The sequence below is a fragment of the Phocoena phocoena genome, chromosome 18 (genome assembly GCF_963924675.1).
Source record: "Phocoena phocoena chromosome 18, mPhoPho1.1, whole genome shotgun sequence".
NCBI lineage: Eukaryota > Metazoa > Chordata > Mammalia > Artiodactyla > Phocoenidae > Phocoena > Phocoena phocoena.
Genome location: NC_089236.1, coordinates 68,640,950 through 68,667,263, shown reverse-complemented (window position 1 = coordinate 68,667,263; position 26,314 = coordinate 68,640,950). Strand labels below are relative to the sequence as shown.

The following is a 26,314-nucleotide window of genomic DNA, read 5'->3' as shown; positions in this document are numbered from 1 at the left end:
GCTCGCATATCCGATGTTGTTATACGTGCGTTTTCTTAACGAATCTTAGGGATGTGGGAAGGGGAAGATGGAGCTTCTGCAGAAGGGCTATGGACTCAGATCACCGTCTCAGGGCTGGAGATGGAAAATGCCTCTTGCCCAGAACTGTTTTTTAATTTAAAAAAAAAAAACCATGAAATAGGAGAAAAAGAAAAGGCTCCTAATATCCTTAAGCTCAAGCTGCTTCCTACTGGAGTGAAATTCACAATATCCAGGCCTCTGAGTTTTGTTCAAATGAACCTCCACTATCCTCCCGGAAGAATTCTCAGGCACAGAACTCTTAGGGACAGAAAACACACCCTGGGGGCCTGGCTCAGGCCGGAGTGTGCTGGGGCCTTTTGCCTCCGGGGTGGGGGCAGGGGTTGCGGGGTGGGGAATCCTGCCTTCCAGGACATGACCTCATCTCAGCCTGACCCTAGCGGGAGGGCAGCAGGATTATGCCCGAAAGCTGGGTGAGGAATTAGACCGCAGGGAGCTGGAACATTAGCCGCTCACCTTTAAATCTCAATTTTTCAAATTCCACCAGTAGATAAATCTGTCAGAGCCTTCTTTCCACTCAACAGGTTATTCGATAATTTAAAATTAAAAAAAAAAAAACAAAACCAAACAAAAAAAACAGGGTACTTCCCTGGTGGTCCAGTGGTTAAACACTTTTCCTTCCAATGCAGGGGGTGTGGGTTCGATCCCTGGTCGGGGAGCTAAGATCCCACATGCCTCATGGCCAAAAAAACCAAAAACATAAAACAGAAGTAATATTGTAACGAATTCAATAAAGACTTAAAAAAACAAAAAGAGAATCAATTAGCTTCCGTGTGTGGAACAGCCCATCTTAGAACTCGCCCCTCTGAGGGTCATAGATCCCTCCTTCCCAGGTCAGTCAGGGCTGACTTTGAAACAGTGAGTGGCCGAGAAGCAGGCAGATTGAACATAAGAATATGCAGCTAAGGCGGGTCTGCAGTGTGGAACCAGCACCCCTCAGCTTCCTCAATAATAATGACCTTCTTTTATTTAGCACGTGGTGTGAGCCTGACATGTGCTGGGTGCTTATATTAGCTGCATATGTGAGCCTGTAGATTCATCCCCAGTTCTCAGATAAGGAAACTGAGGAGCAAAATGAATAAGGAACTCGCCCAGATCGCCTGGTCAGTTGGTGGGTGAGAGCGCCCGTATCTGATGAAAAGCTTCTGGTGCCTTCTACAATGCTGTGCTGGGTACTCAATGACATTATAAGCATAAACTCAGGTAAGTGTAGGTGGGGGAAGAGGAAGATAATTCGTATTTATTGTGTTAGTTTTGCACATTAAATCTCATTTGATCCGTATCACCCACGACGGAGAAGGTATGACCCCCGTGTTACAGAAGGGAAGGAACGTTCCAGGAAGTGAGCCATCCCAATTCTGGTGGAGCCAGAAATTGAACCTGGGCCACCTACTCCAATCCACTGCTCTTTTCATAGCACCGTGGAAACTATTCCTCAAAACGAGTTCCTTACAAATGCTCTGTTTGCCCTGTAGCTTGATATGCTAAATATTTCATAACATCCAAAGTTAAGAGAAAATTACATTGATTCCACAAGGCTTTAAAGGCTTCTGCATGGATGGGTAAACGTGATTGTTGTGTACTGAGTCCTGGCAGAATTTTCTCACCAGCAGAGCTGAAGTAAATCCCAGCTTTAATTTCCACCCAGCATTTACCACATAACTCTTCTGACAACATTTTATAACTGGTATTCTGGTCAGCTTTGTAATTAGGATTCCCAACAGAAAGACCCAAATACCCAAAAGATGAGGGATGTTCCCTTTTCTTCTCTGAGTTACACAGATTTAAAGTTTCCAGGGAGGCCAACTGTCAGATAAAACTAGAAGCCCCTGACCCACGGGATACTTGTCTGCACATTAAGGCAGATCAAAGAGGCTAAAATTCCCTTCTGAACCTGGATGAGGTTCAAGATAGGGGACTAGTGGAAAAAATTCCCACAGAGAAGATGGAGCGAGGCACAGCGACTGCCTAGTATTAATTCCTGGTCAATGACTGCTTCCTAGGAAGAGAATTGGAAAAAGGCAGGCTGCCCTGTATTTTTTAAATGCCCACTGGCGTGGAGAGAGTGTGTTTGGACAGCGAGGCCCTATTTTATTGTGAATGACCTACATGTCATGCACATGGGCAAGTCAAGGTTAATAGCATAAGGGAACTTGCATCCCTCCCAGAATCACGTTCTGGCTAAAATGTTATTTTAATTCCAAATTCAAATTACGTTATGCAAATTGCATCTTTTTTGGGGGGTGGGCCACAACACATGGCATGTGGGATCTCAGTTCCCCAACCAGGGATCGAACCTGTGCCCCCTGCAGTGAAAGCACAGCCTTAACCACTGGACCACCAGGGAAGTCCCTGTAAATTGCATCTTTAAAAAAATACTTTTCTTACATGGGAATTTATTGCCTGCTCTCATGCACTAGCGTTTTCTCTGCTTTCTATCGCCATTTTACCCAATTCTTAAAAAAATTTTTTTCTTTATCTTCTTTTATTTACCTAAATTTAAAAAAATAAAATGAGCAGTCTCAAATCTACTCAGAATACGGTGGGAAAAAGTAAATGAACGGATCAACCAGTAAGGAGAGAAAGCAGCATGTGAGGTGGAAGGACTGACTGACTCATCTCCTTCTAACACAGAATTTTTGAATTGACACCGTAATGTTCAAGGCATTTTCCCAATTGTCCCCCAGGGGGAAAGGAAGCCACTTCAGAAGGAGGATATTTTAACTTGGGAGTGTCCATATTCAAAAGGTTCAAATGTAAGTCATTTAAATGTTGTCTTTCTGGCTTTACCTCCAAAGCATACGGAGAGCACAGCTGCTTACCCTTCCTGGAATCACAAGATTGTCAACGCCAATCAAATCTTTCTTGAGTTCATGCAGCTTCTGGAAATTCTCCATCTTGATCATCGTACCGTGAAGCTGGGCCACCATTTCCGTGATCTCTGCCAAAGCAGCTAAGGAAGGAAACGGACACAAAAGCTGCAGCATTCATGGCAGACGTGGGTCATTTTTTCCCCCAATATCTTTAAGATCAGTTCTCCAGGGTAATATCCTCCTGTAGCTGAACTATAACGAAGCCATGCTTCTAGGGAAAACACTGCTAATTCTCAATAATAAAAATTGAGTGATTTACTTTATGTATCGATTGGCTTTGCTTTAGTTTCCCCAAAGCCATCTTGAAAACATCAATGCCCCCTTCAAGCTTGGTGTCCTTCAGTTAGAATCACTTGCTGGCATGAAGGGGCAGCAGCAAGGGAATAAGAGTGCCTGGAATTCTGTCCCAGGGGCAGAGATTTCCCTCCCTTCCCTTCCCTGTTACCGGGAAAGAACAGAGCAAAGAGAGCACAGAAAAACCATAGAAAAATCTAGGGCAAAGGAGGGATCTTTCTGGCAAAGGGTCTAACTGGTAGTGCAACACTTTTGGGTAATGAACATTCCAACACACCCTGGTTCTTCCTTCTGCAGACATTTATAGTGTTTATAAAATGGTTGTAAAGAACAGCTGCAAACTAAATTTCCCAATGTGGGCACATCTCCCCTATACCGACGGGCACCCAATAAGGAAAAGGAGCTGGTGCCCTGTTAGCACGGGTTTGGGTGGCAGGCACATCCATAGTAGCTGAGCATTTTGGTCTGTTTGTCAAGGGAAAGCAAGAAACATTTGTCCACTGAACTTCGATCTTCAGGACAGTAAACACCGCCTCCGCCCCCACCCCCAGCACCTCAACTGTGGCAGGAAGCATTCCTTGTTTTTGGCTGTCTCCCTGGGGATGCAAATGAAATGCTTCCTGTCTTCTTATCACAGAATGCTTCTTGTCTCAGCCATAGTGACAAACCCAGAGCTTGCTCTGTCTTTAGACATGACCAGCCGATTTAGTCCAACAAACAATTCCCGGGCACTGAATGTTTAGTGCGGTGGGCGTGCAGAAGCTCTAAGAGGAAAACGGATGGCAGCCTGGCCCCAGACGCATTCCAGAACAGCTCTTGGCTCTCCGCATCCCTCACGTTCAGGAAATCTACATTCAGATATTCCTCGATTTGCCCAGTCTTTCTACAATGATGCCACCTTACGTTTTCAGCTAGGGAACAGACATTTTTGCCATTTAATTGTGAAGAACAGACTTTTCTCAATGGAGACTGTTTAGCATAATAGTAAAATGCAAAACTAGGCAAGTTGGCCTGAGAATAGCACGTGCAAAACTAGAGACATCCCTCTCCCTCGCCCTCACGTCCCTCTCCCTCGCCCTCACGTCCCTCTCCCTCGCCCTCACGGGTAAGAGATCTACGCAGGTCTGAGTCCTGGGAGCTGGGAAGGGCCCTAGGTCATCTCATCCAGGCACAGCCAAGCGGGACTGCCAATACGGCAGGACAAGGCAGATGGGGCGGGGGGGTCACCCAGCCTTGAGGGTGAGGCACAGATTAAGCCTTACAAGAGGACTGTCCCAGGGAAAGGAGTCCCAGCGGAAGGAATAGAATATACTAAGGCACAAGGCAGGGGGCAGCATGGTCTGTTTCAAAGACTGCCAACTAAAGCAAGCCAAAACCACGCCTTGAGCCATTTCTGTTGCCCTTCCGTGAACTGCCAATGTCTTAACTACTCTGACACATCTTTTCTTTGGATGTCTTTCTAAAAACTAAGATTAAGTTTATAATACTTTAGGCAAGAGACACTGGTCTTGACATACTAACGGGTGTGCGAGTTCATGTTATCTGTCAAGAGCCACCTGCGGGGGGCGCATTCTGTGCATGGACTGGCTGCAGAGTGCAGGGGACCCAGCAGGCCTCAGGGCCTGGCCCCCAAGGGGCTGCAGGTCCAAGCCAGGGAGTGTGGACAGTAACAGACCACATGCGACGCGAGGCAGAGGACACAGGTTCAAAAAGACGATGCGTGGCCCAGTGGGAAAAGCATGGTCTGGAAGGCCAGTTCTGCTCTTTTGCCAGCTGAGTGACACTCGCAAGTCCTTCACCCCCTCTGAGCCTCAGTATTCTTACCTATAAAATGGGATAACGACAGTCCTCTCACGGGGTCGTTAAAGGATTAAAGGTGTTAGCGTAAGAAAGATACCTGGCAGAGTACCTGGCCCAGGTGCTGAGCGAGGAACAGTGAGTGATATCATCATGAGCCAGTAGGGAGGGTAGGATGGTCGAGAACATGGGTTCTGGGTTAGGCTACATGTCCTTTACTTTCCAGCTGTGTGACTCTGGGCAGGTTCCTTAACTTCTCTGGTCTCAGTAGCCCCCATATGTAAAATGAGCTCACAACCGTCTCATAGGCTTCTTGTTAAGATTGAGAGTTAACACAGGTGAAATGCTTATTGGGGTGACCTTACAAACGCCCTGCAGCGATGAGGAACAGTATTTATTACCAGCCATTTTCTGTGGCCCATCCAAGGGGAGGTGATGAGTTTCCACCATGGAGGTAGAGGAAAGCTTCCTGTAAGGGGCTGACTCTAAGTGGAGCTTCTCCAGGGTTCTGTGCACTAAACCAGGCAGCATGGAAGGAGAAAATGCATGCAAGAGGGGATGGAAAAGAGAAGCCATGGTGATCACTACCGCCTTCTTTACGTGAAAGACCAAAAAGGGACAGAAAATATTTGACCAGGTCCTAAAAAGCGCATCTGCCCCTCTTGGGACACAGTATCCCCAAGACACCCCGCCCCCCCAAGCACTCACCCCGGCAGTCCCTGAAGTCGGCGTGGCTGGGCGGGTGGTGCTTGCACAGCCGCTCCAGGACCTGCTTGTAGTGCATGAGCCGGTGCAGCGGGCGCAGGAGGAAGGTGTTGAGCGACAGGTAGCACACCTTCTGCAGCTCGAAGTCTCGGCACAAGCTCTCCAGCCGCCGGGAGCCCCTGATGCCGGTCTCCAGCGCCTCCAGAGCCTCGCCGTGCTTCCACAGATGCACCGCCAGTTGCTGGTGGGCGAGACACGGGAGCGGGTGGGGCAGGGAGCCGGGGAGACAAAAGGGGGAAGGGGGGAGGGGGGAGGGGGAAGAGGGGGAGGGGCGGAGTCCTGCTCAGCCACATGGTCCACCCATCTTAACACTCAAAAGAGATCACCTTCGCTTTCATGACTTCATTCCATTTACTTAATTTCATGTTTTTAATATTTCACCATTTAACTTCTCAGGATGGAATAAAACACTCTATTAAAGCATCGCACAGTTTAAAATACGCAGGGATTATAAAATATTTGAGATGTAGATATAACATTAGAGGTATACATGTCCTTTTAAAAGAAGACTGGCAAAACTGAGGGGAAATAAAACAATGGGAGCTCCTTCAGGGGGCTTGGGGTTTTCTCCTAAACATCAAAAAACGACAAATAGGCCAGGGCCACTGAATAAACGTCATAGAGTTAAAACTATGTATTTCTGTTTAACTACCCCCCCCCCCAATTTGCTCATGTAATAATTGAGCATATCCTGCTCTGCTGGATTCCGGGGAGCGGACAGGAATGAGACGCGGTCCTTCTCTACTGGGGTCTGACCGAGACCCTTTGCCTGAGCCAACTTTTGTCAGCCTCCTGAAGCTTCTCCCAGGCCAGCCTGTGCCCTTCCTTGTACAATCCCGTTTCGGTGAGAACCCTGCTAAGTCAGTTCAACCAGGACCCTCCACCCTGGATACCTGGTCACCCTTGACATTGGGATCTGCACCCCCCCCAGGTGATGCCTGAGCACCCCACTTGTCTTCGGGAAAGAATCCTGTTAAGTCGGTTCAGCCAGAGTCCCCCCCCTCACGACCGTGATGTTTCGTCACAGAAATTTCCCATCCTCTGAGCCCCGCCCTGCTCCTTGGCTGTAGATCTCCACTTGCCCCCGGTGCACTTGGAGCTGAGGCCAATCCCTCTCTCCCACTGTAAAATCCCACTGCAGTGTCCCCATACCTATGGCAACGGCCCTGAATAGTCTGCTCTACCGTCTTTAACAAGTGCTGTCGAATATCGCTTTCCTTGAACAGGTGGTGGTGGAGACAGACGTGGGGCAACAAGTTTGACAGAGCGTTCAGGAGGTATTAACTCCCCACGCAGCTGTCGTCCTCACGTCTTACCCCATCAGTATTTCCCAGAGGTGGGCTCACTATCCATGTGCTGCTAACTCCCACATCTGGATTCCCCATCCCGGCACCTCCATTCCCACGCTCCGCAAAGAGCGGGAAACGCAGTGAGTCCAGACACCAACCCAATACCCCCTGTGGCAACTGAGGCTGCCCCGTGATCCTCTAACCCCAGGATGGGTGCCGCCACCAACCGCCTACTCAGGACAGAAAACCTGGATAAGATTCCAGATCCCCTCATTTTCTGAATCCTTCACCAAGTCCCGCCAACTCTACCTCCTAAAAACAGCAAGCCTGTTCCTGGCTTCACCCCGTGGTCACTGCCCTTGTTTTGGCCACTGCAATGGTGTCTCCATCGGGGTCTCTGTCTCCACTCCTGACACCTGACTTTCGAGTGCCACCAAAAGGAACTTACCCCAATGCAAATGGGCACATCGTCTCTTGCTTGGAATGCGACAAGAATGTCCACCCTCTCAGGACAAACTCCAGAGTTGTCGTTAGGGCACATGGGGCCCTTAGCATGTAACCCCTTCTGCCTCTCCAACATGGCCTCTTGCTACTCGCTCTGGACACCCATTGAACAACCTGCCCTTGAATGTGCCGGGCCCTGGCACCCAGAACCTTGGCACAGGGCGCTCTGCTCCTAAGACACACCCCCGTCAGCCCCCCCCCCCCGCACCTCCGTCCTTCAGGGCCAGCTCTGGGGCCTTCCCTGCTCTCCCTTTCCTCCTGGGCTTATTGTCCATCTTAGCCTTTATCACGTGGTCTCCCTGCTGACTTTAAAAAAACATATATAGATTCACAGGAAGTTGCAAAGACAAGTACGGGGGGGTGGGGTCCTACGTACCCCTTCAGCCGGCTTCCCCTAACGCTCACATCTTGCCTAACTACAGCACAATATCCCAACCAGGACGTTGACACTGGGACAAACGAGAGTTTATTTGGATTCTGCCAGTTATACACGCCCTCACTTGTGTGTGTGCACGTGTAAGTATGTGGCATGGGTGTGCGTGCGTGTAGCTCTATGCAGTGTTTTCACACGTGCAGTCCCTCATTTGAGAGTGCGTCTGTCCTGTCACTACATCCTTGGGGCCTGATGTACACCATAGGTGCTCCACAGATGTCTGCTGCCTGCAGGCATTAATGAGCAAACGAACCAATGCATGCACCCCGCTCAGAAAGGGGTCTTGCGAGGCCCCAAGTGCCTGGAGAGGTGGATTCAAGGTCATTGGAGCACAGAGTAGAATGTGAAGGATGGGAGGTGGAAGGTGAAAGATCATCTAGGGAAGGCTTCCTCGCTCAGGTTTAGAGCTTGGACTGTATTCTCTAAACCACAAAGAGGCCAGGCGGGTTTGGAGCCTAGTCGGTCTACGATATCAATGGTGGTTGGGGAGGACGGGTGGACGAGAGGCAGCTGGTGAGTCAGATGGGAAGGAGAACTGAGAGGCGATGGGAGGGAAGCGGAAGGGTGAAGGAGGAGAGGGGGCAGGCGGTAGAAGCTCAGGAAGACAGGGCCCGGGAGGGAAGGTCACAGCCTGACCAGCAGGGGAAGGGTCCAGGTAAAAGGCAAGGGCCTCCTTGGCCTGTGAAATGCCTTTGGGCATCTGGGCAGATGTTTCCAGTTGAAAGTTCACAGCCCGGGCTAGAGATCATCATCTGGATAGCCTCTGACTTTTCGGCAGGGATTGGAGCCCCTGGCCGGCTCCCTCGGTCCCGTGCGGAGGGTCTGGGGACAGCTGCAGGGTGATGTCAGCATCCCTGCTGAGCCCCTGAACACGTGCAGGTAAACGCACAGGTGGGGGGATGAGCGGGAAAGACACTGCAAGTTGGAGCTCACCCGAAGCATTTTGGACAAAAGTGCCAACCCGGGCTTCTACATGTCCAGAACCTTCTGCCGTTCCCCTCCACCCTTCATAAAAATTCTTTAAAACCGACAATAACAACCACAGTAAAAAAACAACCCAATTTCTCCAAAAGGCTGCCAGAGGCTCTCCGAGCCTCTCCATCTATTTCTATTCTGCCTGCACAGAGTCCATGCTACAAATGCTGGTGGCACCGGCACAATGGTTGAAACGCCAGCGCAGCCGAGGGTTAGCCGACTATGTGCAAAAACGCCAACTCACTAGACTGACGGGGAAAGAATTGCCCTGGGCGGAAATCAGGTCTATTTTTAGGAGGGCTTAGGTGCTAGGTGACCAGAGAGGAGGACGGATGTCTACCGTAGGGCACCCTTCCGCCAGAGGGACACGAGGGGAGGTGGCAAACAGAACTCTGGGGCTGTCCCAAGGGGGCGGGGACCGAGCTGGCAGGTGTCTGCCACTGCCCCGAGGTCCATGGAGGAGCCCAAGCCTCAGCTGGGAGCCCCCATCCCAGGCAGGCAGAAGGCAGCACCATGAGAAAAGGTAAAAACCAAACTGGGCCAAGAAAAAAAGTGCAGTACGTGGGGAGAGAGGCTTCCTATGAGGAAAGTTAGGAAGTACAACAGTAACAGAAACGTGTTATAGAAGAGAGAAAAAAGGCTATTTTTATCAAGTGAGAAAAGCCAGTCTGAAAAGGCTACACTGGGTGAGTCCAACTATATAACATTCTGGAAAAGACTATGGAGATGGTAAAAGATGAGTGGTCTGCAGGGGCTGGGGGAGGGAAGGTATGACGGGTGGAGCACGGAGGGTTTTTAGGGCAGTGACACTGTCCTGTGTGATGCTGTCACGGTGGGTTAGTGACGTTACGCCCTTAGCGAAACCCATGGAATGTAAGACACAAAGAGTGAACCCGAATGTAAACTACAGATTTAGTTAATAATAATACATCAATACTGGCTCATCGGTTGTAACAAACACCCCACACCACGGCAAGATGTTAATACTAGGGGACAGAGACTCTGTGTGTGTGTGTGTGTGTCGAGAATATGGAACCTCCGTGTGAGTTTTCTGCTCAATTTTTCTGTAAACCTAAAATTGCTCTAAAAAATAAAATAATAAAAACCACCATGGAAAGTGAAAAGATGTCCGTTACTGTTCCATCTGAGTTTTGTATATCCACCTTACTTAGGGCATTAAAAATACTATTGTCATGGAACACCTTAGATGACTCTTCGCTTTTTTTCGTATAGGACTCTGCAGTCCTGCTGGCTTCCGTGGCCTCTCTCTGGTACAGCCCAAAGCGGGGAGTGTTGCTTTTTGAACACCAGGAAAAAGCGAGCAATAGGCTCCAGGTCTGTTAAATAATATCTTGAACTTGTTAAGAGCAACAGGAAATTCCTCGAGTAGTTTCAGATCCTATCTTTTCTGCATCCCCTTGCCCCGTTCCTCTGCCTCCACTGTCCTATCTCAGGAGACACGATTCTAAGAGGAACAAATCGAACACAAACAACTTAGATTCTTAGGAGTTAATTCAAACCTCAACAGTAACTTTTATTCTATGAGTGCCTTAGACGTTACAGGTGCTCAGCTAGTATGCATGGCCTGTGGGTGGACACACAGACGGATGGTTGGATGGGCTGCATGGTGGCAGTACAAGCAACCTGCCCTCTTCGGGGGGTTACAAGCTTGCTCTTAGTTATTAGTTATTAGGAAGGCTCTGTGGGTGGTTGAGATATAGAAAGATTGCTTTAAAATGCAAATATAGATGTATTTGTATTCGAAAGATAAATTACGTGAATTAAAACATTCCATATTAAAGGAATGATTAATGGATTAAAATGAAAAGGCAAAAATGAAAATTTCAGATGTAAGAGGTGGGGCAGATTTCAAACACGAGGCAGAATATTGGTTCACTATGTACTGACTTCTCTGGGGAGACTTTCGCTCTTTTGGATCATCGTAGATACTGCTGGATGGTTAAAAATATATTCACCTTATAAACCAACTGAAAGCCACAGAACTGACTGGAATTCCCACACAGCTCCGAATCCAGTATCTTTGTCACACCCGCAAGAAGTCAAAACAACTAAAAGTGAAATGCTCAGTCAACCAATGTTTTGTCTACATAATTTTTAAAAACAAGTTTCGAATGACTTAGTCACAGAAAATACCTGGTGTTTTGGTTACAACACAGAGTTCTGGAAGAGGAAAAGAACGGAAAGTGCTTCCCCCAAAGTGGCTGGATCTTTCTTTATGCTTCCAAATAAAACTATCTAGAGGAGACGGAGGAGTTTCCCCCGGGGCTGCGCTACATGCAGACTCGAATCAGGCCACGTGTTCACGGGCAAGGATCACAAACAAGGCCTCTGGCAGCCTCAGCATTATTTTCCCTGGGGAACTCTCTCTCCCAAATCCCCAAGCAGCTCACCTTCATGCCCTGAATGTTCTTCAGCATCACATCTCCAATTCTTTGGTAATCTCCTCTGATGTGTGCATTCGAGCGGCCTTCCCTGCGAGCAAAGCATTGGAAACCAAAGTGTTAGCAGTGAAAACATGACCGGAAAGTGTGCCAGCCCCAGATGACAAAGTATCAACATTTATGTCTTCCTTTCCAATCACCTATTTGTACCTCTCCCTTCTCTGTGTGTCACAGAACGTTAGTGCCAGAAGGAGACTTTGAAATTACCCCAGTCATTCTGCAGACAAAGAATTCCACCTGTGCTTTGAAAGAGATACAGAAGAGCCATTTTCTGTTCATTTTAATTTGGTCTCATTTTACATTCCTTTTCCCATCCCCACTTGGGTGATTTTCTCAGCATGAGAATAGCGTGGAGATGACTTGCAGTAACAAGCTCATGAAACTGATTCTTCCTTACAGATTGTGACTAACAGACACTTGTAAGAAGCAAGACTTAGCCTCAAAATTGAGATTTCGGCTCTCAAGAGCCCTTAGTCTGATACAGACAAAGGGCTGTGTGAAAAGCCCTTGGGAAGAGAAAAATATAATTGAGGAAGTGCAGGAGACCCATGCACGGAGGTAGGTATGGGGAGAATGACCCAGAAGAGGGCAAGATGGGAGTCCCAGGTTCAGAGACAGGTCAGGGGTCCCCTAGATATCCTGGGTGGTAGATGACAAAGATGTGGGTATTTTTTTTTTTTTTTTTTTTTTACCTTTACTGGAGTATAATTGCTTTACAGTGTTGTGTTAGTTTCTATTTGTTACTGTACAACAAGGTGAATCAGCCATATGTATACTTGTATCCCCATAACCCCTCCCTCTTGGGTCTCCCTCCCACCCTCCCTATCCCACCCCTCTAGGTGGTCACAAAGCACCGAGCTGATCTCCCTGTGCTATGCGGATGCTTCCCACTAGCTATCTATTCTACATTTGGTAGTGTATATATGTCCGTGCCACTCTCTCACTTCATCCCAGCTTCCCCTTCACCCCCTTGTGTCCCCGAGTCCATTCTCTACGTCTGCGTCTTTATTCCTGCCACTAGGTTCATCAGTACCGTTTTTTTAGATTCCAAAAATGTGCGTTAGGATACGTTATTATTCTCTTTCTGACTTACTTCACTCTGTATGACAGACTCTAGGTCCATCCACCTCACTACAAGTAACTCAATTTCGTTCATTTTTATGGCTGAGTACTATTCTGTTGTATATATGTGCCACATCTTCTTTATCCATTCCTCTGTTGATGGACACTTAGGTTGCTTCCATGTCCTGGCTACTGTAAATAGTGCTGCAGTGAACATTGTGGTACATGTATCGTTTTGAATTATGGTTTTCTCAGGGTATGTGGATGTGGGCACTTTTAACAGAGCATTTGGGTATATATTTATATCTCTCTGGCTCCAGGCTGTATCTGATGTTGACAGTCCAGGGGCTTGAACGGCAGTGAGGAAAAAAATAATAATAATGGCATCTGGTGATTACTGCGTACTGGCTACAGTGCTGAGTGCATTACATCACTGAATCCTCGTGGCAGCACTGTGACCAGGTACCACCATCACCCCCATTAAACAGCTAAATACTGAGGCACAAAGAAAGGAAGCAACGTGTCTAATGTCAGTGGTCACGAGGCGGGAGCTTATACCTGAGCCCAGGAGCCCAGCCTATACAACCTCTAACCGCAATACCCGTGCACATCTGCCAGTTTACCCGCTGAATTTCCCAGAGAAAATTAAAACATGATTTTCGGGCTTCCCTAGTGGCGCAGTGGTTGAGAGTCCACCTGCCGATGCAGGGGACACGGGTTCGTGCCCTGGTCCGGGAAGATCCCACATGCCGCGGAGCGGCTGGGCCCGTGAGCCATGGCCGCTGAGCCTGCGCGTCCGGAGCCTGTGCTCCGCAACGGGAGAGGCCACAACAGTGAGAGGCCCGCGTACCACAAAAAAAAAAAAAAAAAAAAAAAAAAAAAAACAAAACATGATTTTCAACGACAAACCTGGCTAATATCTTCAAACCAACTGTTCAGGAGAGCCAGAGCCAACTTGAAGGAAAAGGAAGAATCAGACTGAAAAAAGGTAAAAATCTGGGCACGGAAGTGAAAGGTACTCAGAGCGGAATAAAACACCTGCAGCCCGAGTGCGGAGGGTGATGATTTACACCCAGAGATGCCACCGCCCTATGCCTCCAGCACCGGGAGCAGTGACCCCCTCTCGGCATTTGGAGCTTCCCATAACTGCCAGCTCAACCTCTGATGCAGCAAGGATCTCAGGATGGGGAGAGGAAGGCAGGGAGGAAGGCACTTCATGAAGCAGAGCAGGGCGTAGAATACTCAGGGCCCATCAAAACAGGGGGGCTGGCTCCTCCCCTAGCTCCCAGCTCCACCCCCAACCAGGCAGTGACACCACCATATATTCCACTGGTTCTAACTGAGCATACGCTGTGAATTACATCACAGGGGAGACGGGCACCCAGACCCATTAGGGAATTAAAGTTTCTCTAAAATAAAAGGAACAGACTTCCCTGGTGGCACAGTGGTTAAGAATCCACCTGCCGATGCAGGGGACACGGGTTCGAGCCCTGGTCCAGGAAGATCCCACATGCCGCAGAGCAACTAAGTCCGTGCGCCGCACTACTGAGTCTGCGCCCTAGACCCCGCGAGCCACAACTATTGGGCCCACGTGCCACAACTACTGAAGCCCATGCGCCTACAGCCCGTGCTCCGCAACAAGAGAAGCCACGGCAATGAGAAGCCCGCGCACCGCAACGAAGAGTAGCCCCTGCTCGCCACAACTAGAGAAAGCCTGCACGCAACAACGAAGACCCAACGCAGCCATAAATAAATAAATAAAATTTAAAAAAAATAATAAAATAAAATAAAAGGAGCGAGGGTACCCATGATGCTCCCAGCCCCTGCCAGGGTCTTCTACGTCTCCCCTAGGGCTGGCTTTCTTTACCTATTGCATTCTCTTCCACCGCAATGCAGAATCCCTTAATCCTTTTGCTTCCTCTTAGCTGCCAAAACAAACAAGTTGGCTGATGGCTTTAATTACTATTCACTTCTCCTCTAATTAAAATATGGATTCTCCCCTCACCACTCCCTGAATTGGTTCTGTGCAAGTTTAGCCTTAACCTAATCCACCGAAGCAAGCACGTATTGTCACTTCTGCTCCTGGTCACTCTCTCTTGCGTAGCTGCGCCCAAAGTCCTGGCACTCCGTTCTCCGGCTTCTGGAAGCCTCTGTCTCCAGCCCCCTGGTTTCTATCTTGGTCAGATCTTCAGTCCTCTTTGCCAAGCTCTGCTCTTCAGGCCACTCCTAAGATGCCTCTGTGTTGGGAATCCAGCCCTGGTTATCTTCTCTCTTTGCTTTCTACTTCTCCCTAAGCAAGCCCTTCTATTCCCCATGGTTTCAATTCACGATGCCAAATCTATGCCTCAATAACCTGGGTAATTATTTCATACCTTCGAGAGGGAACTGCATGAGTGACCCACAGGCATCTCAAACTCAGGGGATTCTGCAGAGTTAATTGCTGCCAAAACCCAATCTTTCCCTCCACTTCCTTCCTTAATGAAAGGAACGAAGCTACGAGCTTCGGTTATCCACACTGGTCCGCCTCCCTGATCCTCAGCCGTCGGGGTCACATTCTCCCCCAAAATGGATTCAGCGGAGAATGCTCAGGCGTCTGACGGGGACCAGCCTTCCCCCCGAGACAGCCCTCAGCTCGCGATCAAGTATTATTCCAGCCCGTCAGCCATAGGGTTGTAGCATCTCTGGATTTTTGGCATGTGGCTATTAATCGAGTCACGATGGAGATGTTTATCGTTTGGCCAGCCTGAGGATCCTGCGTGTGTCTGGGTGCGGCTGGGAATTTACTGGCTGCTCTTCTCCTTACACACCTGGGGCAGAAAGGAGCTCCCGCCCGAAGTGGGGGCGTTCCTGCTGTTCAGAACCCCCCACCCCCACCCCGCACCTTCAACATCACAGGAAAAGTTCTCCATCCCTCCCCGCCACATCTGAACAACAAAGGAGGACCTAACTGCTGAGCCAGAACGGCCTGATTTCAGTAAAAGGAGGGAAGACACAATGTAAACTTGATTTCCAGGTCTGTAGCTATTATCTTGGAACTTAAATCACTGACCCCAAAACTTCCAAACGGACGTGCCATTTGACAACACACATGAGAAAGGTCTTTAGTTCATCCACAGGACATAATTTAAATGTTTTAGCGAGAATGCCCTGGATTGCGGGTGGGAGCAAGGGGAGAAACAGGCGTCTCAGCTCCCATTAGCACTGAACAACCCTTTCCCTCTCACGGAGAGCAGCCCGACCTAAGGGAAACGAAACGCAGCAAAGCCGACTGGGAGGAGGGGCGGGGAGCGGTGATGGAGGCCAGACTTTATTGACTTCGCTTCCTTTCTTCTTCGCCAGCTACTTATTAAAAGAAAACGTGCTGATGTTAAAACCCCAGACGCAAGGAGACCTTCCTTCCTGCATCGGCCGGTCAGCAGAACCGTATCTGTTTCTCTAAACCTTCAGCGTCTTTACTTTCATTTTAGAAATTTCTCTGGGATAGCATCGCTGGTCCCCTGTGCGCAGGGAACACCCTGATGTCAATCCACCGAGGGGGGCCAGCTCTAGGCCATGTGGTGACAACAGGCTGGGGCCTGGGATGTTCATGCAACCAGCTCAGCCCCCTCCCTGTCCCCTCTCCACTGCAGCACCCGGCAAGTGCCAGCCCCGCTTGGTTCCAGAACGTGGAATCAGCCCACGGGAAAAGGGACGAGACCCGATGCTCTTGCCGCCCTGTACAGAACTACCGTCGTGTTTTACACTTCCTCTACGTGTTAACGCCAGCAAATCCACAAGTCCGAAGCACTGGCTTTACTGTAAAGAGCTAAAAGGTCACTTTAGGGACTCCCCGGCGGTCCAGTGGTTAGGCCTCCTCCGCACTTCCAAGGCAGGGGGCGCAGATTCGATCCCTGGTTGGGGAATTAAGATCCCACATGCCGTGTGGCGCATCCAAAAAAAACAAAAGGTCACTTTACTGTGGAGAACATAAAAAAGTAATTATATCTCTTCCGGAACAGCCTCTGGATGTTAACCTCACAAGAAAAGAGTCCTTGTTTGGAAGATGGGGACACATACTTGTTGTCTGCCTAATTACCACGCGGCAACGCAGCTGAAAATTCTTTTGACAATTTCACTTTGGAAACCCATGTACCAAGAAGCCTTCCAGATGCTAAATTCTGACCTGGACACCACGATTAATGTGCTCCCGGGAGCAACTACACGTTATCTCAGCACAAGGCTGAACACACACACACACACACACTCACATACACACTCACCACACACACGCACCCTCACACGGAACCTGAGGCTTCCCGACCCTCCGTAAACATTTCATTGACCACTACGTGAGCCGGTCAGCAGCCCAGCAACAGGCAGACCGAAGTCTGGCCCTGCCCTCCCACTCAGAACAAAGAACCGTCTCATCAGATTAAAACATGAAAGCAAACCATGCAGCCTGGAGTGGGAAGGCTGACTTTTTCAACCCGGCTCTGTGTCGGGGTGCTCTCGGACCCCAGGAAAACAGATTGAACTTTGTGAATTTTTAGGCCTCATTTGCAAAACACACTTCATGCCCTAATTCTTACTGTTCCTTGTGGCTCCTATGATTCTCAATGGAAAAAAAAAAAAAAGGCTGTGATTGGGTGTGCTTGTGTATCTATGTAAATGAGTAAAGACAAATTTTCCATTAAAATGTAGGGTAGGGAGGGTGACTGGGTTCAAAAAGCCAACAAATTAGCCAAAGGAATAGATTTTTATATGTGTGTGTATATATTTATATTAGCCACATGTAATTAATAGTTGTGGATTTCAATATTCTTTGATGACTTTCAATATCCTTTGAAATCCCTGGAGAGGAAAATCCCATTAATGTGAACATTAATTCACATCCCCACTTGTGGGGAAGGCATTTGCGCGAGAGGTGTCCCCACTGGGCCAGGGTACACGGTTTCTCTCCAGCAGTGACAGGTAAGGGATCCATCCTGTCCTTCAGTGCAGGTGGGACACGGCAGCCTCATCTCTCCGCCTTCAGTTACACTACTGGGTTGCTTAAAGCTATGGGGGGCTGGGGTTTCTTCTCCCGAGGTTTAACACCAGGTCCTGTTTAATAAGAGGCACAAGTTACAGCCCACTCACAGGCAGGCCTGACAGCACCCAGACGAGACCTGGGTTCAGTACTGTTAACGGCCACGTACTGAAACGCAGCCGAACAGAAAGGCCGTTTCAAACTCATAAGCGGCCTGGCGAGTGCTCTCAAGTGTTTCCCAGCAGAAACCCACCTGCGATTCAGGCAACTGGAAAAATCATTTGTTTTTCTAAAAAAAGTAGCTTGCTCTTAAAGCACAGCGGGCTAATACCGTCAGGAATACAGCAGATAATCCAAGAAAAATAACTCCTGCTTATGCCTGAGAACAGGCAATTTTACTCATGTGTTAAAAGGAAACAATCACCAACCACCGCTGTCCCTGGGACCCTAGGTGGACAGTGGGAAGCTGAGTCAGGACAGAATATAGTGGGAAGATCGCAGTGTCTTTCTTGCCTTTGAAACAAAGATGAAATTTTAAATTTTAAATAAATTTATATTTAAAAAAAGTGTACACACGTCCCCCCCCGCCGCCACGGTACACCCATGATCCATATCTCGTTCTAACTTCCTTCCACTGTGTGTTTTTTCCAAGCTGTTTTCCAGGTAGATCACGCTGCCTTGTCTCCAGTGAGTTTCATTGCTTATTTTGAGAGTAATGATTTTAAACCCTTTTTGCACAGTCTTCTTTTTAAAACCTATGAAAATCTTCTTCAAACAAAAGCTTTTACACAAGAGAAGTAGCCCTGATCTGCCTGAAGCAGGGAGCAGAGGGGTCAGAGAACCGCCTTGGAGTCTTGCGTTTTAAATCAATGACTCTGATTTCTAAGGAAGTGGATGGTGGGGCATTCGGTCCTAATGCGAAAGGCAGGCTGCGTCCACTGTCTGTCTTCCACTCAGAGTTCCTCCCCTTTACGTCTCCAAAACTGTGCTGTCCAATACAGCATCCGCATATGGTTACTGAAAGTTTAACTTTACCGGGCTTCCCTGGTGGCGCCGTGGTTGAGAGTCCGCCTGCCGATGCAGGGGACGCGGGTTCGTGCCCCGGTCCGGGAAGATCCCACATGACGCGGAGCGGCCGGGCCCGTGAGCCATGGCCGCTGGGCCTGCGCGTCCGGAGCCTGTGCTCCGCGACGGGAGAGGCCACAGCAGTGGGAGGCCCGCGTACCGCAAAAAAAAAAAAAGGAAGAAAAAAAAAAAGTTTAACTTTACCTAAAATTTAAAAATTCAATTCCCCAGGCACGCTAGCCCTATTTCAAGGGCTCAAGAGCCGCATGTGGCTAATGGCCGTTGCATTGAACAACGCGGACACAGAGTATCTCCATCACCACAGTTCCACTGGAGAGCACTGCTCTAGACAGAACACCAGAGAATAAGCTAACAGCTACTGCTGCTGCCTCCTGGTTCATGGGCTCCAGGGAAAGTTAGAAGTGGGGTGTGGGGCTTCCCTGGTGGCACAGTGGTTAAGAATCCACCTGCCAATGCAGGGGACACGGGTTCGAGCCCTGGCCCGGGAAGATCCCACACGCCGCAGAGCAACTCAGCCTGTGCGCCACAACTGCTGAGCCTGCGCTCTGGAGCTCATAAGCCACAACTACTGAAGCCCACGTGCCACAACTACTGAATCCGGCGTGCCTAGAGCCCATACTCTGCAACAAGAGAAGCCACCGCAATGAGAAGCCCGTGCACCGCAACGAAGAGTAGCCCGCTGGGCTTCCCTGGTGGCGTAGTGGTTGAGAGTCCGCCTGCCGATGCAGGGGACGTGGGTTCCTGCCCCGGTCCGGGAAGATCCCACGTGCCGCAGAGCGGCTGGGCCCGTGAGCCATGGCCGCTGAGCCTGCGCGTCCGGAGCCTGTGCTCCGCAACGGAAGAGGCCACAACAGTGAGAGGCCCGCATATCGCAAAAAAAAAAAAAAAAAAGAGTACCCCCGCTCGCCGAAACTAGAGGAAGCCTGCGCGCAGCAACGAAGACCCAATGCAGCCAAAAAATAAAAACAAGTTATAAAGTAAATAAATCTATAAAAAAAAAAAAAGAAGTGGGGTGTGGTCCTCCCTAGCTTTACACTGAACAACTTCTGGCAAGGCACTTCCCTTTCAGAGCCTTATTTTCCATAGGCATAGAGATGGCGATAGGCCCACCAGACTGTTTGGATTGTCAAAGGAGACAATTTAAGGGAAAATGCTTTAAAGATACTGTAGACGTGCAAGGTGTTTTACCGTATACATATCTATGGTCTTTTTTTTTTTTTAAACACCTCTAGAATACTGACGGTTTCTGTTCTGGAAAAGGGTCAGATACCCAATGGTCTCTTGGCATGAGTAGAAAACAGAACAGGAGCTCTGGAGCTCTGCCCGGGCTCTGCTTCCAAGTCTTTTCAGGCTGCTGCTGGCTGCCTCCTCGGTGCAGGGCACAGGGAGAGATGTAACTGGAACACAAGCTCTCAAAGCACGGGAACTGTGGCCTGTCTGGTTCACTGAACGCTGAGAACGGTGCCTAATACACAGTAAGGGCACAGTAAATATTTGCTGAACAAACGAAAGTGACCATCTTGCCGTAAAAACTCTAGGATTAGAAAAAATTCAAATCCATCTTCTCAGACTCTAGACCCAAAGGCGATACTTCTGCAGACAAAGTCACCATAGGGCGAGTGGTGACCAGATGCCACGAGCTTCCTGCCACTTTCGAGAGGAGGACAAATACCACTGGAGAGTGCTCAGGGCAGAAGGGCCAGCGGTGCTGATCTCCCGGAGCCAGAGCGGGAAGGAAGGACGCAATTCTGGAGACCAGGGTGCTGGATGGGGCTCTGCCAGCTTCTGCCATGTGGCCAAGGGTGAGCGGTACTCTCATGCTCTCCTCTGAAGAATGAGGAGTCATGGCAGATGCTGTCCCAGCCCCCTTCCAGGTGTTTAAAACCCTGTGCTTCGACAACACAGCTTCAAAGACGCCAATGACGGGTCAGCTCAGACCTAAGTCCAAGTCATGCCTCTGTCACTTAAGAGCTGTGTGGCCATGAGCAAGGAGTTTGACCTCTCTGAGCCCTATCTTCCCAATCATAAAATGGGAAAAACAACACCTACACCCGGGGAAATTCTTTTTCACCAAGGATCGGCAAGCTTTTTCTGTAAAGAGCCAGATAGTAAGTACTGTAGGCTTTGCAGGCCATCCGAGCTCTGTCCCAGCTACTCAACTCTGCTGATGGCGCACCAAAGCAGCGGCAGACAATAGGGAAAAGGACGGGCGCAGCTGTGTTCTAAATAAAACTTTATTAACACACACACAGGGGGCAGAGCAGATCTGGCCACGGGCTGTAGTTTGCCAACCCGATTTTGAAGATCAAGTGGGTACAGCAGAGTGGTCATTTTATTTTGACTAATAATGCCAACCTGGCAATGGTATAAGGTACATGAAGAGTTCGCATGTACTAAGTGCTCACTAATGGAAGTTTATTATTAATATTAATGCCACAAACACTGCATTGTGAATACTGGTTTTCTAAGTGTAAAAGCACTGCGATCCTCATCTGCCAGGCCTCCTTCTGCTTCGGGTCTTTGAAACGTAACAACAGACAAATTTAATAATCTTCAAGATTTACCCCGGAGGAAACCAAGCCATTTTCGTGAATTTGATTTGTATTTTGAGCACCTAGTGTGTGCTGGTCCTTGTGTTTGGTGTAATGAGTACTATTCATTCTTTTGTTTTTAAATACGACTTCTAAAGCCTACACTCCACTTACAGTTATTACAAAATATTTGGCTATATTCCCCGTGTTATACAATACATCCCTGTAGCCTATCTTACACCCAATAGTTTGTACCTCCCAAGGCTGTGAAAAAGTACTTTCTGTGATGATGGAAATGTCTTTTATGTCTGCTGTCCAATACGTAGCCACTAGCCGCATGGGACTCACAGCCCTTGAGATGTGACTCGTGTTACTGAGAAACTGAATTTTTAATTTAAATTATTTTAAACAAACCGCTCCAAGTGGCTAGTGGCTACCGCATGGGACAGTGCAGCTTTAGATGTCCTCGTTTATCCTTGTCTTACATTGTTTTCCATTTGTGAACTGTCTCAGAATCTGTGTGGAAGATGAGGCATAAAAGGATTTAAAACCACAACAAAAAATGAGCCTTAGCAAGAGCTGTGATGCAGTTTACCAACGAGAAGTCATACATTCGTTCAGACAGGCAAATATCACCCGAGTTCCACCCTAGTCTAAGGGACACAGGAATAGCTCCTCCGCCTCCCCCGAGGAGACGACCGTCTCGGCAGATGCTAAGACGTGCGCGTCAGCAGCTGAGCTTCCAGGTGAACCGTGAGGGGCGGGCGACCAGTAACTGTCTCGGGAAGTCAGAGGAGGAGAGCCGGAGGTTAGCGGGGAAGGAGGGAGGGAGGGAGGAATCACGGCGTCTGAACCGGGCTAAGTCAGTTTTACAGGTGGAAAAATCAATGCGGTTAATCGACTTTGCTGGATTCAAGAGTGACTCAGGATTCCTGACATGAGGGGTCATCACCCTAACTTCCTGCTCACGACAAAAACTCACGACGGCTGGAACGCTGGGAGCACGTCAAGGCTGCGAGGCAGTGGGATTCGACATCAGGCAAGAACATTCCAAGAGACGAGGCACGCAGCTGATTCTACTCTCGAAGAGTAAAGTCATTGCCGGCACTAAGCGCACCATGGTGAAGACAGGAGCCCGCCGCCCGTAAGAATTATCCAGCCATGAAGAAAGCGTGTGGGGTGGGAATGATTACTCCGTGAGATAATTACAGGCGTTCTCCACAGTCAACCTTTACAAATATTTTGACCTCAGGCAACAACAAAATATCATAGAAATCAGAGCCTTTCCTTATGTGGATGTGGGAAACGGTCCATCGACATCAACTTTGGGGGGAACCAAAGCGTTCATTTCACATAAACTACCTGCAGGGGCAAAGCCAGCCAGTGGTGCACGGCGTGGCAGGAACCAGCAGCCACTGGCGACCTCTCCAAAGCATGGTGGCCAGGGTCCGGTCCATCCTCGGTGATCCAGAGATGAAGCGTGGGGGGCAGACTCTCCAGGTTGAAGGGAGGGGAGGGGGAGGCATGTGCACGTGTGTTTCTCTGGGTTGAAAGCGGGGGGAGGCATGTGCACGTGTGTGGTACAGGCATGTGCTCCTGCCTCAACCACAAGAGGACGCCACCCCTCTCGAGAGAGGATGCTGTGAGAAACTGCTCTGACGGAAGGGCGAGCTAGCTGCCTTTGGGAGTAGTGGCCACTGCAGCCCCCAGGGGCTGGTAAAAAGAACAGCGTCTCTGCCCACCCTGCTTACAGGACCCTCAGGTGTACAAGCTCATGACAATAGGCTGTCCGGTCACAGGGCTCCTTTCTGCATTTCCCATAATGATCCCAAGTTCAAACACAGGTCAGAGAAGGCAGTGTGTTAATTAACGTCAAAGGTCTCCACCTCAGAATAAAAGCACAGCATCTGAGCAGCTGGGGTGATTGCTCACCACACCCCTCACAGGGTCACTTAAGAAAGGTAAAAAAGCCTGTTTTTACTTCCCTACCTGTTTAAAATAAAGCCCATGGACCTCACAGAGCTGTGGGGCCATGAACGGAAACTATAATGGGAGATGAAAAGAGCCTCCAAGGATGAGGAAGATGCCGAGAAGCGAGGCTTGGCATTGCGAGGTCCGCCTTCAGATGGAAAGGCACCTGGACAGGTAAGCCCCACCCACCCTCAACAGCGTTCTGAATCAGTAAGATGACAAGAGCTGAGCTCTCAGCTTAGGTACCATTTTAGCTTTAAACGGAGGTCTTATGTTCAATGTAACCCATCCAGGCCTGGCTGCAAAGGCTGACTGGGTCAGAATGGAGGCAATTCAATCGGCAGACGCACCTGCCACCCTCCGTGAGGTTCCCGTAAGTTAATTCAGGGAAGCGCTTGGCAGTGCCCACAGAGAGCCCACAGGCGTGGTGGCCCTCGTGTACAAGGCACTGTTTTGAAGGCTCTGGTCTTATCCTGCACTGGACTCCCTGTGACTTTCTTTTTGCTATTTTAAAAAGTTGTGGCTATATATACACAACCTAGCATTTCCCTTCAAAACTATTGCTTAGGTGCACAGCTCAGTGGCATCAAGTACAGTCACACTGGCTTCTCTAGAACTTTCTCATCTCATCTCTAGAAGCTTCTCTTCTCCACCAGCACCAGGCTTCTCTAGAACTTTCTCATCTTTCCAAACTGAGACTCCATATGCCCTGAACACTAACGCCCCATTTCCCTCTACCCAGCCCCTGGCAGCCACCGTTCTCTTTTCCATCTCCATGAATTGACTACTCCAGGTGCTTCATAGGATTGGAATCATATAGTATTTGTCCTGGCTTCTACTTCACTTAGTATAATACCTTTAAGGTTCATCCACGTCGTAGCAGGTGTCAGACTGTCCTTCCTTCTAAAGGCTGAATCATATTCCATTGCATAGATCGACCACATTGGGTTTATCCATTCACGTGTCAACGGCCATCAGGCTGTTTCTACCTTTTGGCTATTGTGAATAACGCTGTTATGAACACGGATGCATGAGTTACCTGTTTTGAGTTCTTTCTTTCAAATCTTTTGAGTAGATACCTAAGAGTGGAACTCCTGGATCATACGGTAATTCTGTATTGACTTTTCTGAGGAATCCCTACGTTTTTCTCTCAATGATACCCAGAGCTGGTAGGATGATAAGAAAAATATTCTATTCACTTTTGTTCTATGATGGTTCACTGGTGCTTCTTTATGTAAAGATGTCCCACTTTTGGGGGCGGATACAAACGATGTTCTCACCCATTCAGTCATCTCCACTCCACTTCAAGCTCAGTCACGGTGAGACAGAACCACTCCGCCAGGGAAGCTCATCACAGCCTGCAAGACTGCCACAGCCCCGGAAGAGGAGCCTCCTTTCCGCTCTGCATGCACACCCGGTCCCTCGTGGACACCGTCCTGTCTCTCCTCCCCACAGAAGCCCCCAGCACCCTGAGGCTGCACCTGCACCCTGGGGAGCCTCAAACCATCTCTGCCCCCTGGGCCTCACTCTCCAAACCAGGCTCCCCTCTGGCACCCTCCACCTCCGCCCTCTCATTCTTTCTTCAAATCTCTGGTGGTTTCTCCAGCTTCCTTTGCTGGCTCTTGCTCTGCCATAAGCCATGATTATAGAAAGGTGCCCCCCAAAGGGTATTCAACAAGATTCTGTCCCTGGCTCTCTCTCTCTTTTTTTTTTTTTTCGGTACACGGGCCTCTCACTGTTGTGGTCTCTCCCGTTGCGGAGCACAGGCTCCGGACGCACAGGCTCAGCGGCCATGGCTCACGGGCCCAGCCGCTCCGCGGCACGTGGGATCTTCCGGGACCGGGGCACGAACCCGTGTCCCCTGCATTGGCAGGCGGACTCTCAACCACTGCGCCACCAGGGAAGCCCTCCCTGGCTCTCTTTTGTCTCAACATTCTCTTCCTTAAAGATCTGATTCTTCTTGTGGATAATTTCCACATCTACACCACTGCGTCTGATTTCTTTCCCAAGTCGGAGACTGGCGTTTCCAACTGCCTGTACGGCTTCATTATTGACCCCTCGAAAATGATATGCAAGCCCCTCTTCCCTCCACTTTACTTGCTTTTTCTCTTTTCTTCTTCCATGTTGCTCTTAATTTCACGACCATCCTCCCAGTCAGCCAGGCTCAAAGCTCCAGGGACCTCCCCTTCGCTTCCCCTTTGTCCCACGAGCCCTGAGACTTGGTGAATTTCCACATGGGGGTCTTCCCAGCCCTCTTGCCTGAACTTCTGCTCTCCTACCAAGCGACGACGCTACCTCAAGGTTCTTCTAAAAGAAGACACCCAGCTGATCCTTATTCGAAGCTGTGTGCCCACAGCCAATGCCGAGTGCCTCCTTGCATGCCCCTCCTTGGGTCCCAGCTCCCCGCCAGCTGTCAGCCGAGTTCTGTCCCCAGCAGAACCCACCAAGACGCACTGTTCCAGGGCAGGTCTGCATCCATCTCTGGGAAACGACTTGGCCAGTTTGTCCTCAGCACCGGTCAGTCATTTCAGGGCTGGAATCTGGGGTTCCTGCCCAAAGACCAAAGACCTTTGGTGGCTTTCTCTGAACGCATTTGAACAGCTGAGTAAAACGGCCTTGCTTTCAGAAGGAAAAGCATTCTGCATGTTTTCAGAAGTCACCGAACCTGTTCTGTTTCCTTGTTTTTGAAGGAACAGGGCAACTTGGGCTTGGGCTAGAACGAAAGGGTCCAGCCTCTTCTCAGGTGTGTTGACTTAGGAGCACGTACCATTTGGACAGGGGCAGGTGTGTTTACTCAGCTGGGGTCCGGTCGAATCATTTGGGAAAACTTCCTGGTAATTTTTCTGCCCTATGATTTGCCACTGCTGATGGAAGTATATGACAACCTAACTTAGGCCTGCAAAGAAAGGCATGGTGGCTGTGATATTTAAGCCCCAAATCTGGGGGACCTTGAGGTGCATTGTAAACTTCAGACTTCTTTCTATTAACAATAATTAAAAACATTATTACTGAATAAAGTCTGGAGTTTAGTGGATAATAATGTAGTGTTAAGAGAGAAAGGACAGGTCCAAAGTGGAGTTACTTGGGCTAAAACCAAGACCTAATACCTAACCTAACTGCAGTTACAACCTCCCCCAGGAATGTAATCCTCGCCAGTCAGTCAGGAATTTTCCGGTCAGCACCAAT

At 49.2% G+C, this 26,314-nt stretch overlaps 1 protein-coding gene across 1 annotated transcript in view; it reads right to left on the bottom strand.

Annotated features, from left to right (window-relative positions):
* Positions 1-26,314, bottom strand: part of FARP1 (FERM, ARH/RhoGEF and pleckstrin domain protein 1) — a 230,693-nt gene that overhangs the window by 10,574 nt on the left and 193,805 nt on the right. The window contains exons 16-18 of the mRNA XM_065895894.1: positions 11,420-11,501; positions 5,751-5,988; positions 2,901-3,031 (exon numbers count right to left, since the gene is read on the bottom strand). Of these exons, the coding sequence (XP_065751966.1) occupies positions 2,901-3,031; positions 5,751-5,988; positions 11,420-11,501 (451 nt within the window). The remainder of the gene's footprint in view (positions 1-2,900; positions 3,032-5,750; positions 5,989-11,419; positions 11,502-26,314) is intronic.